Genomic DNA, 14,636 nt, shown 5'->3' with positions numbered 1-14,636 from the left:
TTTGACTCTCCAGATCCCATGTAAGCCAGATGCACAAAGGTGAGACAAGTGTATGGTCGCATATGCCCACTAGGTGGCGTAAGTGTCTGGCATTGGATTTCAGTAGCTGAGGCCCTGGTGTGTCAATTCTCTCTCTCTCCTCTCTATCTAAAATTTTTAAAAAGGGCTGGAGAGATGGCTTAGCAGTTAAGCACTTGCCTGTGAAGCCTAAGGACCCCAGTATGAGGCTGGATTCCCCAGGACCCACGTTAGCCAGATGCACAAGGGGGCGCACGCGTCTGGAGTTCATTTGCAGTGGCTGGAGGCCCTGGTGCGCCCATTCTCTCTCTCTGCCTCTTTCTCTCTCTGTCGCTCCCAAATAAATATATTTTTTAAAAATGGGGGGAAATGCTAACGAAGTGGCTACCGCATCCCACTGCCCCATGTGCTGACAGACAGCACAGTGACCCGGGCACACCCTGCGAAACAGCAGCGGATGGGTACAGGTGACGGGGTTTCCCTGCAAATTCCTGTGACCCAGCGATCTTTCAGCAGATGAAGCGCTGCTTCCCCCTGGCCTTGACCTGACAGCCGGAATCCCTTCAGTGACTCTGGGGAAGACTCTGCAGGACCCATTGCTGCTGGACTTTTGAGAACAGGTCACCCAAGACAGGACAAAGTCTCTCGAGACGTTAGGACCCAGCTGCTGCTGCTGCTGCTGTGCTCTGGGCCGAGCCTGTGGTGACCTGGGTACTCCCTTGAGGAAGGAGGGAGAAGGGGCCCCGCTTGTGTAGGATCTGAAGATGTCCTACGCCCCTTGGCCGCTCCCAGAATCCTGGCGTCCATCCTCGGGACACAGCAGTGGCCCAGAGCAGTAACTGGGCTGCTCTCACTGGCAACTGTGATTGTGTCTAGGACAGCCAAGCAAAGCCCATTAGCTGGCGCCCCAGTGAGGCGGCAGGGGGATCCCATGGAAGGGAGACAGCAGAGCCTCGTGGGCTTGCAGAGCCTCGTGGGCTTGGCCAGCTCTCCCTCCAGCCACGTGCTGACACGTTCCCCTCCCTCAGGAGCATGCGTACACACACACACACACACACACACACACACAGTTTCTAGGCTTTCTAGAAAGCTGTCTGGAGCTACCTAGGGAAGACGCTGGCTTGGCCAAGTGACGTCACAAGGTACACGCACTCTTGGAAAAAGACTATAAGGCTCCAAGGCACACCCACAAGCCTCAGTGGGCTTGAGGTGAGGCTGCACCTCCACCGACAGCCTCGTCCCCAGCGCGAACACGAAGGGTACGCCCCCCCCAGTCTTTCCGCATCGCCCCCAGGACCGGCCACCTGTGGGGGACAGCCACTGAGGTCAAGAGCTTGGGCCACCGACCGAGCCTATGTCAGGTCACAAGACAAGGGGAGTGGTAGGATTACTCTGCCCCCCCCCAATCCCAAGGAGGGGACTGAACCTGGGCCATGGGGTCTCCCCTGTGGGCAAGGGAAGTGTCTGATGTCCCTGGGAGTCCCTCCTGTCCACGGCTACATGAACAAGCACCGGCTTGGTCCTGGCGGGAGGAAGAAATCACCACGGGGGCTGCCTGCTTGTGCTTCTGACGCATTATCAATTTTTATTTAAAAACATGCTAAAAACATGGTTTGTCGGTAAAGCAGGACAGGGGTGAAGGAGATGCAGATGGGGCACTGCAAGCAGAAAGTGCATTTGAAACCAACAAGCGGGCGCTCCCGGCTCTCTGCGCTGCCCAGGCACGGGGGGGGGGGGGGCGAAGACCCCCTCAAGAGTGCCCACTCGGGGCAGGGAGGCCAGGAGCCCTGCCCACGCCCATGGAGGAGAGGGAAGTAAGAGGGCAGGAACATGAGGGGAGGCCACCAGATGGACGGGCTGAGGGGGCAAAGAACAGGAACCCAGCCCCCAGCCCATGCCATGGCCCTGCTAGTTAGCACCTCAAAGGGTGAGCAGGGGCTGGAGAGGAGGGGACCACCACTTCTGTCCACCTAAAAAAGCGTGGAGGCTCGGCCACTTAGTTCCAAGTCACCAGACAGGTGCGGGGGAGGAGGGGGTGGCCGAGACGCAGGCCCAGGCTGGCAGGGAGATAAGCTGGCACTGTCCCAACTTGGAGAGCCTTGAACCCTGACACCCGCTGCCAGCCACCCATGGATAGATCTCAGGCCCTGTCCACGGAGCCCGCCCACCAGCTATGAGCAATACTGTATCAGGCCTCCCGAGTGCTGGGATCAAAGGCGTGCGCCACCCCTCCCGGCTCCAAAGGGACTTGGTGAGTAGGCATGTGAATTGCTTGCATCTGACCTGGCTCCCACTTGAGCAAGGGAAGCCAAGGGCGAGGGAAGCCACTTGAACTCACAGACAGGAAGAGCTGAGGCCACCTCCCCCCGGGGCCTTCTACCACGTGGGGAACGTTCTGCGGGATGGGGTGGACAAGGGACTCCGGACATGGGCCCTGTGCTTGGGGACTTCCATCTCACATAGACTGTGTAAGTGACTCCTAAGCCACACACAGCTGAGGCTCCAAGGAGTTCGGGACCTGTGAGCCGGGATCTGCCACACTCCAGAGAAGGTTGGGGCTGGGGGGGGGGGGAGAACAGGGAGACTTTGGCAAAGGGTTAGGAGCCAGCCAGGGAAAACTTCGTGCCTCCCCAGGGCACAGGACTTTCCTTTAGATAGTAACAAAAGACTGAAAGTTGCATTGATAGGCATAAACAAATCCATCCCACCCACCCACAGCAAGACTCAGACATCTGCTGAGTATCCCATGAGTCTACGTCCACTGCATTTTGGGGTCCCCTGGGGAGACGGCTGTTGCTCCTGCTCAGGAAGACGAGCCGGGGGAATAGAGGAAAGGACAGTTTTGTCAAATGTGCTTGCCACACCTTCCCCTGAGGACCTGCCTGCCTTACCAACATCTCCCATGAGCATCACGCTCCCATCTCGGGAAACTGGCCATCATTCTGCCCGCCTTGCTGGAACAACTCTGCTCTGCTACCCCACGCCCTCCCCCCCCAAAAAAAACCAACACCTGAGCACACTGAAGGTTTTACTCTCCTGGTCCTGAACTGTTTGTAACTTTAGGTGGACGGAAGGGTTACAGGCCGGCTGGGTGGCATGGGCAACTCCGAAAGCAAACAGCAGGAGGTGGAGATTGGGGAAGCCTAGAGCTGGCAGGAAATTACAAATGCAATCAAACCGTGAAGGGAACGCAGTTGCCACGTGAAACCCCAAGGGTTCAGGCACACTGGATCCCAGCTGGTTGGGGGACAAACTTCTGAAGCCCACTTTTTTTTTTTTTTAACTTTTTCTGAGAATCAGTTCGGGAAGGGGTCCTGCTGCAGCTGACTATTTTGCCTGCCTGTCACCTCCCATGGCCAGCTCTGAACGCCCTCAATGCAGCTCTGTCCCTGCACTGCCTCGGAAGGTGGCCTGACCTCTCAGATCCTCCGTGTCACGGCCACAGCGGATGTGGCCCTTAACCGTGTGCCAGCTCCGCCTTCCCTTTGGGATGGGCACGGGATCCCTGGGGGACCAAACTGAACACGGCTGCTTCTCCTGCCGGAGCAGAGGGAAGGGTGATCTGGGTGTGAACTGGAAGCCTCCGTCTGCAGCGGGAATGTGTTGGGAGCCACCAGGACTACGAAGGCAGGTGGGAAGCCACCACACCAGGAGAGGACACAGGGGGCAAGGAGACATCACAAACCCGGCGACAAGTGCACAGACCCTGACCACCCTGGCCACACGCCTACCAAAGCCCCCTTGCCTCCAACCAAGCCAGAGCTCCTGGGGCCAATGCCATGGCCCTTGAGCAGGACGCTCTGCCATGTGGGCACCGTGTCTGTCATTCGCCCTGCCCCTCTCAGCCCCTGTTCACGGTCACCAGGCCTGGCGGGTCCTTATCCTCTCAAGGTGAGTTCTGGGGAAGGCTTGGGCTTCCCCACCCTACAGCCTCATGTGGGTCTTACAGTGGTGTCTTCCTCAGCGAAAGCAGGTGGGTGTCCTCTCGCCCACCCATCCCCACCCACAGGAAAAGGAAACTCAAATCTTAGTTAAGAAAATCAACACAGTAAAAAGTTGTAAATCAGAAACCTATCCCTAAACTTATCTGATAATATTCCTGAATAATCATAATCAGAGTAAAATAAAGTTTTTTTTTCTTAAAAAAAAAAGGTACACTGTAAGTATAAAAAGCCTGGGCAGGATACGCTCCAGGGGCCTTGCCTGGCGGCATCAGACTGTGCCCCGGCTGGCTCTCTGGCTGGGCAGCTAGATGGCAGCGGCCTCGGCCGGGGCAGTCTCTCCGCCCCACGCGCGGACAAGTCAGTGTGAGGCACAGGGATAGAAACCCATCAGTGCAGGGGCTTCCTTCTTGGCACCCCGCCCGCCCCGATGTCTTTGGCAATACACAGGTGCAGGAATCCGGGCACCCAAGCCCCAAGGTCTCTGCGCGACACCCCTGCCCTCCAAGCGTTCCGAGGCTGAGGTGGTGGGCAGGGGAGGGCAGGATGGCAGGTGGGGCGAGGTGGCAGTCGGGAGATGGGGAGGTCACGACGGGAGGCAAAATTTCAGGTCCCCTCCCTTGGTGCACACAGTGTCCAGGTTGGGCTGGGCGCTTGCCGGCCACTCAGGCGTCGTACTTTTTACCCGTCCGGTGGATGTGCTGAAAGAGGGTCATGGAGAAGGCCATGCCTAGGATCTGGAAGACAAAGGGGGCACTTGACACAACGTTCTGAAGTCAGATGGCGGCTCCGCGAGGCTCGGGGCCTGTCCCAGGGCAATGAGCAGTGGGTTCGACCCCGGTGTGCTGGTGAAGTGTGACAGTGAACAGAGAGGGTGCGCAGGCGGACGCTAGCCCAGCTCCTGGAGGGTGACCGGGAGCCATGGCCCCCAAGCTGCTCGCAGGCTGACATTTCAGGGGCCCGGGAGGAGGACGGCAGAGTCATAAAGGGCCTGACTCAGAGCAGAGCTCGGGGGTAACTGAGGCAGGAGTGTGAAGAAGGAAGCAGGAAGACAGAGTCATTGAAACACGTTTTTTAGCCAGGCGTGGTGGCGCGCGCCTTTCATCCCAGCACTCGGGAGGCAGAGGTAGGAGGATCACCATGAGTTCAAGGCCACCCTGAGACTCCATGGTGAATTCAAGGTCTGCCTGGACTAGGGTGAGACCCTACCTCGAAAAAAAAAAAAAAAAAGTGTTTCTTGTCAATTTTATATATATATATATAAAAAACATAGTGCTGAGAAGGGACGGAGGAGTGTCCAGCACTGAAACATCTCACACCCTCCAAGGCTCAGGGTCCATTGTGGAAGAGGTGACAGAAAGAATGTAAGAGCCAAAGGAAGGACACCACTCCCTACATACAACTGTCCAGACAGAATTTGGCCTCGATGTCCAAGACCTTCCAGCGTCTAGCAATACCCACACAAGACCCTCATCATAGGAGAAAAACATGATGACATCAAATTAAAAGAGGAACTACTGGGGCTGGAGAGATGGCTTAGCGGTTAAGCGCTTGCCTGTGAAGCCTAAGGACCCCGGTTCGAGGCTCGGTTCCCCAGGTCCCATGTTAGCCAGATGCACAAGGGGGCGCACGCGTCTGGAGTTCGTTTGCAGAGGCTGGAAGCCCTGGCGCGCCCATTCTCTCTCTCTCCCTCTATCTGTCTTTCTCTCTGTGTCTGTCGCTCTCAAATAAATAAATAAAAAATTTAAAAAAAAAAAAGAGGAACTACTGGAGAGAGGGAGGGGATGTGACAGAGAGCAGAGCTATGACGGGGAAAGCGGGGGAGGGCAGGGAAATACCATGGTTTGCTGTCTGTAAATATAGAAGTTGTCAATAAAATATATATATTTGAAAAGAAACACCCACGTTTCTGTTTAGCTCTAGACCGTGAGGATGACATTACTGGACATATGGACCTTGAACAGTTTTAAATCTTGTTTGCGTCCCTCACCCTCAACCCCAAAAGATGGCTCACACAGAGAGGCGCTGCAGGCAGAGGCCACTGCGGTTTCACGGCCAACGCCTAGGCACCCACGCGCTCCAGCTGTGAAGCTGGTGACTTGGGGATGCTGTGTGCGCCTTCCTGGCTGCCAGGGACACCGGGTGACGCTGGCTCCAGCGTCTGGGTGCAGGACCCCTCTCGCCATGCGCAGCCCCATCCGCGGGGGCTCCCCACCCTCACCGCCGCCCTGGCTCAGCCCCACAAGGCAGCCGGGGTCCCCTTACCTGCGTGACGAGGACGCACATCCCCACCGTGCCGAGCACGTGCCTGTTCTCATCAAACCACGACTTCACCTTCTCGTAGCAGCCCTGCGGGGGGGGGGGGGGGTGCACCAGGAAAAGGTCTTGGTGTGAGGCAAACTGCCTTTATCCCTGCCCATCTCACTTTGCCCCTGCCCATGCCCATGGCCCCGTTCTGGCTCCGTATAGCTCATCGTCCCTTGCTGGTCCTCATTCCTAGAAACAGCCCCCACCCCCAGACTTCACCTGCAAGGCCCAGCTGCGCAGCCTCAACCCCACCCAATCCTTCGCCCTCTGCCAACTGCGGGTCCAGCACACGCGTGTGTGCAAGGGCCCACGTGCACGCACAGATGCACGCACACGCACTCTGCCTATGGCTTCAGTCCTGCGTGCCCCTTGGCACATCCCACAGTACTGTAATTCCTGTGACCTATGTCGCCCCGCATGCAGGGCTATCCACCACACAAGCTTGGGCCGGGGAGACAGTTTAGTGGTTAAGATGCTGGCCTGCAAAGCCAAAGGACCCAGGTTCAATTCCCCAGGACCCATGTTAGCCAGACGCACAAGGGGGCGTACGCGTCTGGAGTACATTTGCAGTGGCTGGAGGCCCTGGCGCACCCATTCTCTTTCCCTCTCTCTCTCTCTCTCTCCCTCCCCCCTCCCAGTATAAATATGTAATTTTTTTTAAAGTGTCAAAGCTTCTAGGACAACTGGGCTCCCAGGCCCAGGGCTCAGCCTCACCGTTCTCCACAAGGGCGTGGTGGTGTTGCGTCCACAACCCTGCGAGTTCTCCATGCAGCAGCGGTCAGGAACCGTGTCCTCCCCCAGCACCGGGTACCAGTCTGTGTAGTCAGTGACTCCGCAGCACCTCATCTGATAGGACGGGGTGGAGGGATGGGCCATGGCTGGCCCCGTCCTCCAAGCTTACCCCTGCCCAGGCCAACCCCAATTCCACCAGAGCAGTCACCCCCAGCGGCTTCCTGTCTCTACTTCGGGCCCTTGGGAGCAGCGGGGGACCAAGCACTTCTTCCCGGAGACCATCAGGGAGAGAGGGCGGGGATGCTGTCCTTGGGGAATGGACACTGGGTGGCAAGCAGGACCTCAACACACCAGCATCATAGGCCTTCTGCTTTGTGGTCTGCCCCCCCAAACCGGCCACCAGCACACACACCTTCCAGGGCCTGCCCCCCCAGGGTGGGGTATGTATGTGGAAACACCAACTTATTCTCACACTCTCATTCTCAGAACCCGTCTCCTGAGGCGAGCGTGATCCGGGGTGCTGAGATTCCCATGGCTCTCCCTTGCCATAGCTCCTGAGCCTGTCCACTCCTACGTCCAGGGTCCAGGGCCTCCGGGGCTCACCTCCCGGGCAGGGGCTTCGCCCAACCCATCGGTTCAGGCAGACACCCAAGAGGGGTTGGGCTCCCCCAGGTGGCACCGCTGCCCTATGGGCTGGCTGGAAGGCAGCCAGAGGCCTACCCCGCCCACCCGCCCGGCCACGCCCAGCCTCACCTCGGCCTGGATGATGTTCCAGGCGTTCTTGAGCCCCACGTTGTTGTCCGTGTTGTATAGCAACAGCCCTTCCTTCAGGTCCTGCTTGGCGCTCTCATTCACCTGTCAGGCCGGGGGCAACGCCACAGGTTGACTGGGGCCCGGACGCGGGCTTCTGTCCCTGCCGCATGCCAGGCCAGCTGGGGACCGCCCGGGGCGCACCTCCGCACGGGGAGGGCGGCTGGCTGGTAACCCTCGCCCGTGGCAGGCCATGCCAGGCCTCCCCAGGCAGCGTCCCTCTGCGAGGCTCACCTTGTCCATGTAGACGAAGAACAGGATGAGCAAGATGAGCTCTGCCAGGAGGATGAGCAACAGAACGACGAAGAACTGGAAGGGAGAGTGCCCACGGGGGGGGGGAGCGTCAGAGCCAGGAGCGTGGCGGTGGGGCCGGGGAGGCGGGCAAGGTGCCTGGGTCGGGTCAGGGAAGGGCCACCTATCCCCAGACAGACCAGGTGTCGAGGAGGAGCGTGACGGAAGGCTAGGGGCGGGGGTGTGGCTAGGCACGGGACATTTCTGGAAACAATTTCCAAGCGCGCAAGTTGGGGAGATCCAGAGGTTGAGGTGGGGGAGGCGGGGCACCGGGGCCCCAACTTACGCTGAGGAGCAGACACTTGTTTTCCTTGATGGCCCCCAGGCAGCCGAGGAAGCCTGTCACCATGACAATGGTGCCTATGGCGATGACAAGGTTGGCAGCCGACAGCGAGGGGAAGCTGGGGGAGAAGGTGGCGAAGTTGCCTTGAGACACGGAGAGCCAGATGCCCACTCCAAGCAGCCCGCAGCCGCAGAGCTGGAGAGAGGGGAAGAGTCAGGTGGACGTCGTTCTCGCAGCTACCTCCCCAGCTCCAAAGAACACTTGAACCCCCACCACCACTACCAGCACCACCCCGTCTTCGAGACAACAACAAAAAGACCAGGACAGCCAAGTGTGGTCACAGGCCCAAAGCTTGTGACCGAGACACACGCCCTGTGCCTCAGTGTCCCCATCTGGAATCAAGACAGGGTCGCGGGCTGGAGAGATGGCTTAGCGGTTAAGCGCTTGCCTGTGAAGCCTAAGGACCCCGGTTCGAGGCTCGGTTCCCCAGGTCCCACGTTAGCCAGATGCACAAGGGGGCGCACGCGTCTGGAGTTCGTTTGCAGAGGCTGGAAGCCCTGGCGCGCCCATTCTCTCTCTCTCCCTCTATCTGTCTTTCTCTCTGTGTCTGTCGCTCTCAAATAAATAAATAAAAAATAAAAATAAAAAAAGACAGGGTCACTGAAAACCTAAACTCAGACAGGGAGAAGCACACAGCAATTGAGCCGGTGACACTCCTCCCCAGGACAGAGAAGAGGCGCGACACTCAGGATGGAGGCTGAGCGACAGGGCATGCGGTGGGGACGGAAGGATGGGCTGGGCTGTGGGGTCACCAGGGAAGCCACAGCGCCGCTTTCCCAGAGCCAGGACTTCCAAGGGCGCAGGAAGAAAGGCGCTTTGGGGGCTGGCTCGGGGGCAGGATGGGGAGGCTGACCACACACTCCCCCCGTGACAGCCAGTCGCCACCGTCAACTTGCCTGTACTTAGAATCACCAGGAAACACCTGTGTGTCGATAAGGGTGTTTCCAGAAAGGTTTTCCCCAGCAGGAAGATCCACGGTGAACGTGGACGGCACCATGGCTTGGGCTGGGACCCCCGAACTGAATACGCAGGAGGAGGGGGAGCCGAGCGGCCACATTCGTCTCTCTTCCTGCCTGCTGGGGGCACAGTATGGCCGGCCATCTGCCTTCCCCACCATGGGGGACTCGGAGCCACAGTAACCCCCTCTCCCCCAAGTTGCGATTGTCAGGTATCTTGTTACATCCGTGAGAAAGGAAGCTAATACACCTCACTCCCGCTGCACTGAGCCCGCGGCTGGCTGGCACGACGGGCTTGAAAACTGACCCTCCTCCTGCCCAGCACCCCCGCGGCTGTGACTGGAGCCAGCAGCGCCCCCTGGGGGAGAGCTTCCTTTCAGAGCTGCAAATCTCCCCTCCAGGCCGGCTTCATGCTCCGTATAGCTGGCACTCTCCAGGCCCCGGGGACGTGCACGGGGTCTGAGAAGGCAATCCATCACTCGGCCAGTATTTACCGAGTATCTACAGCACACAGCTCCTTCGCCAGAAAGTCTCCAGGCACACTCGAGACCCGCCTTCTGGAGCTTTCCTCTGCTGGACAGGGACGACAACCGGGCACAGCATCTCCCACGCCCAGCCAGGATGCCCTGGTGTCAAGCAAAGGCCGTGCGCATTCAGAGAAGGCAACGGGGCTGTCCCAGCCGGCTGGAGGGATTAATAGGTCACTGAAGAGTGAATGGGTGGATGGCGCAGGTGGAGACCAAGAACCTTCCACGCAGGTGCAAGGGCAGCTGTGGGACTTGGGAATCACCCTCAGCTCCAGCTTGCCCTGCCTGGGTGACCTTGCCGGCTCTCCTGTTGCAGAATGCAAACACTAAGGCCTTGCTCCTGGGAGAATTCAAACGGACCAAGAAACATGGGGTGACAGGTGCCGTTGGCTGAAAACGTTATTTCCTGAGTAGCTCCTGTATGCCGACACCCCAGCTCCCTAGCGCAAGCCCGATCCCTGTTTCTCCCCAGCAGCTGATGCCCGGGGTGCAGACAGAGCCACGTGGGCGAGGCGGTCCGCACGCAGCAGAGGTGGCCCGCCGTGGGCACTTGCGGCGAGGGCAAGGGCAGCGGGGCCCCCCTGGGAGTCGGCATTTCCTTGGCTCGTTCAGCCCACAGATCCAAACCAGACACCTGGTTGCTGAATGCCATGTGGGGGAGACACACAGCCCTGGCAAAGGCCCTGCCTTCAGAGTAAGGGACCTCTCGTGGAGAACACACACACACGCACATGCAACCAAGCAAACACAGATGGAGTCTCTGGTGCCGAGAAGAGCCAGGAAGAAAAATAAGGACACTTGAAGGGCTGGTAACTGGGGATAGATGAGGCCTCTTGGACAAGATGGCATTTGAGGAAGTGCCCAGATCAAGAAAGGAAGTATGCCACATAAATATGGGTGGCAGAGTGCTCTAAAAAGGGTACACCGAGTTCCCGAGCCCTGGTAGGTGGGAAATGAGCTGAGCCGGCTAAAGAGCAGTCAGTTGAGCCGGGAGCCTTTCATCCCAGCACTCGGGAGGCAGAGGTAGGAGGAGGATCGCCGTGAGTTCGAGGCCACCCTGAGACTCCATAGTGAATTCCAGGTCAGCCTGGGCTGGAGTGAGACCCTGCCTCGAAAAACCGAAAGAAAGAGCAGTCTGCTGCCTGTGGCGCCACGTGGCAGGGGATGACACGGGCCTCAGCACTGGGTCCAATGTGGTTTTCAGCAAATCACTGGCAGCTGCTCGCTGCTCCCGGAAGAGGCCATCGAGGACAAGGGCACCTGGCCCACAATACGGGGTTACTTCGGTGACCAGGTGAGAGCCAGCCGCCTCCTGGACACGCAGTGGCTATTCAGGAGTGCACTGTGAGACCGAGTCCCATGGGAGACAGGCAGTGTCAACAGGGCTTGAGGAAGAGCAGGATTTGGACAAATGGAGAAAACCAAAAGGCAACGATGCATTAAAAAAAAAAAACAGGTGAACATTATTTCCATAATTACTAAGTAAAAGACAGCTCAAGGCGATGTAGGGAATAGAGTTAGCCATTCGAGATGCCCAGGTCCCCCACCCGCTGGAAAATGGTTCCGGGTCAAGGCTCCTAGGATCCAAGCCTGCGTGCCGTCCAAGCCACCAGAAAGCTTAGGAGAGTAGATGGGTGGTGCTACCCCTCTGGTGACCGTTAGATGGAGCTCTAGCCCGGCTCAGAAACTACAGGGTGGCCCGAGACGCCCTGCTTAGACCTGCGTGGCATGCAGCCTGTCAACCCAACTTTCTTCAATCCGGTCAGTTCGGCGCTGCCGTCTCAATTTTTCTTTCATTAATCACACCAGGGGAAATTCATGATCTTGAGCCGAAGATTTATGGCTCTAAAAGTCAAACCCTGGAATGAGTAAGTGGGAACACCTCCCAAGCAGGTCTCTGACTAGGTGCAAGAGCCCAAGGACCCCCCCCCCGGGGGGGCTGCAGGATGCCACCCTGCAGCTGTGTGCCCCCAATCCTTCCAGGCCTAAGGATCTCAGAGCACTTCCTCCTGAAGCCACAGCCCACTAGAAACAGTCTGCTAGGATCACTTTTGGGGGGACGGGGGCGAGGGGGGGTGCAGTATCCAGGCACCTCTCCTTGGGAAGCTTCTCAGCACTTCAGTCTCATGGGGTGGGGTCAGCCATGACTCTTCCAACTGGTTCTGACCTCACACTCCTTGCGCCCTTCGACGTGGTCTTCAAGGCTCCAAGCACCAGGTAGAAAGAGCCAGGATTCTTGGCCCCACACCCATGTCTCTTCTCCGTTCCTTCCTGCGGTCTCACCACTTCCACCACGTAGAAACGGCCAGGGCTCTGTTTGCACACCCAGGTCTCTTCTCTGTGCCTTCCTGAGGCCTCATCAACCTGAGACCCAGTCAGCGCCTGTCTTATCAGCACCTGCACCCAGGCCCTGGAGAGTGTCCTCTCAAATCCCCCATACCCACCCCTCACCTCTCTCCAGACCCATGCCCCGGTGACTCCCAAGCATCCTATACAGTGTCTGCTGAGCCCTGGGGCCTGCAGAGCACCCACGCAGCCCCCTCGGCAGCACTCCAGGTCTCCTGCTGAGATGACCCCTCCAAGACCCAGCTCCAGCAGAAGTTGCAGGACAAGAAGACAATGAGGTAAAAGCTTCACTTTGCAGACAAGGGACCCTGAGGCAGGGGTCCTGGCAGACCCCAGCCAGATCGGGACAAGTCCACTTTCCCTGCTTGCTCCTTCCGTTTCTGCTCACTCCCCAGGAGCGCCAGGTGGCAGGCACCAAGGCACCCTGCCCCAGCCCCCGCCCTGAAAGGCCCCCGCCTTGTTTCTACTTCTGCGCCCGGCCTGCAGAAAGCACGTGGGGCCCTTTTGTGCACAGCACCCCTTACCTCGCGTGTGACCGTGATTCTGTTAACGCTCAGAGGCCGGCTTCCTTGTCAACTATGGGATCCGGAATAGATCACTGCACTGGTCACTTCCACGTCCAGCCCCGGCCCAGCCGAGCCTCACACATACTGACTTTGTCCACTTTATTAGTGGCGTGGAGCCAGGATCAGCTCTATCCCAGGGGCATCAGGCCTGCCTCTGAGACTTTTCTTCCTTCCTTTCTTGTATTTTCTCTTCCTCCAGCTAATCCTCCCCCCCCCCTTTTTTTTTTGAAGATGGGTCTCACTTCTAGCTCTGGCTGATCTGGAACTCACTCTGTTTTTTGTTTTTTTGAGGTGGGTCTCACTCTAGCCCAGGCTGACCTGGAATTCACTCTGTAGTCTCAGGGTGGCCTCGAACTCTCGGCAATCCTCCCACCTCTGCCTCCCGAGCGCTGGGATTAAAGGCGTGCGCCACCACGCCCGGCTTGGAACTCACTCTGTATCCCAGGCTGACCTACAACTCACAGTGATCCTCCTACCTCCGCCTCCCAGGAGCTGAGACTAAAGGTGTGCACCACCACACCAGGCTGGAGACACTTGTTTTTTGGGGGGGTTTTGTTTTTTTTGTTTTTTTTGGGTTTTTTTTTTTTTTTTTTTTTTTTTTTTTGTTTTTCGAGGTAGGGTCTCACTCTAGCCCAGGCTGACCTGGAATTCACTACGTAGTCTCAGGGTAGCCTCAGACTCACAGAAACCCTCCTTCCTACCTCTGCCTCCCGAGAGCTGGGATTAAAGGCGTGTATCACCTCGCCACGCTGGAGACGCTTTCTAACTGTCACAGCGGAAGTGGGGAAGGGACAGGGGACGTGCTTCTGCCATGAAAGGGTAGAGGCCAAGGAAGCTGCTGGACATCCTACAGTGCTCAGGACAGGCCCCTGCCACCTGCAAATAACCAGGGCTCTGTCCCCACACCCGTGTCTCTATTTGGAGCTACCCAACCACGGACATTAACAGAGGCTGGAAACCTGGACCCCGAGTTTCCCCTCAGGCCAAGTCACATCAACTCCCACGAACATCGGCACTGCAGGAGACACAGGTTTGCCGTGGCGTCAGAGGAGGCAGCCTGCTTTGGACAGGCTGAGGGCAAGGGGACAGGCAGCCAACTCTGGAGCCAGAGCAGGGTAAGGAAAAACAGGGGCTGGAGAGGACGAGGGAGCAGGGACACCCCCCCCCCAACACACACACACAGTGGGAGCCGTGCCGGAAGAACAAGGCGTTAGTGGCTCAGTGCTCAGTGCTGGGAGCTGTGCCAACCGCATTCGGGAAGATTCCCTTCTAAGCGCGGAGGGTGTCTCAGCAGAGAGGACAGAGCTATCACAGAGCCCAAGGCGGAGAATCTGGGGTGAGACAGCGGCTCAGGGGTGTGAGGTTCAGAGTGGCCAAGACCAGGGAGACCACTCTGAGGCGAAGACGGAAGCTTTCATTCGGGGAAAGCACGAGCTGCCAGGACTGAGTCTCAAGCGGAGCACAGCCAGCTTCGAGATTCCAGATGGCGGGCTTTCTAGAGCTCTTCAGGTGGGGAAGGTGAGGGAGGGAAAAGGACTCCTTTGTTCTTTACATGAGCCACTTCACATAGCCAGGGGGTGAGCCCAGAGCAGGGAGCAGGTGACCTGAGAGATCAGGGGGGCAGGACACCTAGACCTGGGGCGTTGCTAGGCAAGGAAGGGATGACGGCTGGGCGGTTCCTTGAGGAATGTGGACGGCCCACGTCCTTGTGTCTCTGTCTCCCTCTTGCTGTCCTCAGTGACTCCATTTTGTCCTGACCTAACAAGGGGGATCAGGGCCTGCGCGGGATGGTCACCAGC

The 14,636-nt window shown here is 58.2% G+C and overlaps 1 protein-coding gene across 3 annotated transcripts in view; it reads right to left on the bottom strand.

The window, feature by feature from the left end:
* Positions 1–1,577: 1,577 nt before the first annotated feature.
* Tspan9 (tetraspanin 9) overlaps positions 1,578–14,636 on the bottom strand; it is a 144,538-nt gene continuing 131,479 nt past the window's right edge. For all 3 annotated transcript variants that reach the window (XM_045139679.1, XM_045139680.1, XM_004668694.2), the window contains 6 exons: positions 8,386–8,577; positions 8,043–8,117; positions 7,752–7,853; positions 6,981–7,112; positions 6,225–6,308; positions 1,578–4,696 (listed from right to left, as the gene is read on the bottom strand). In XM_045139679.1, the coding sequence (XP_044995614.1) occupies positions 4,625–4,696; positions 6,225–6,308; positions 6,981–7,112; positions 7,752–7,853; positions 8,043–8,117; positions 8,386–8,577 (657 nt within the window). In that variant the 3' untranslated portion in view covers positions 1,578–4,624. The remainder of the gene's footprint in view (positions 4,697–6,224; positions 6,309–6,980; positions 7,113–7,751; positions 7,854–8,042; positions 8,118–8,385; positions 8,578–14,636) is intronic.

The sequence above is a fragment of the Jaculus jaculus genome, chromosome 23 (genome assembly GCF_020740685.1).
Source record: "Jaculus jaculus isolate mJacJac1 chromosome 23, mJacJac1.mat.Y.cur, whole genome shotgun sequence".
Lineage (NCBI taxonomy): Eukaryota > Metazoa > Chordata > Mammalia > Rodentia > Dipodidae > Jaculus > Jaculus jaculus.
This window is presented reverse-complemented; position numbering and strand designations above follow the sequence as displayed.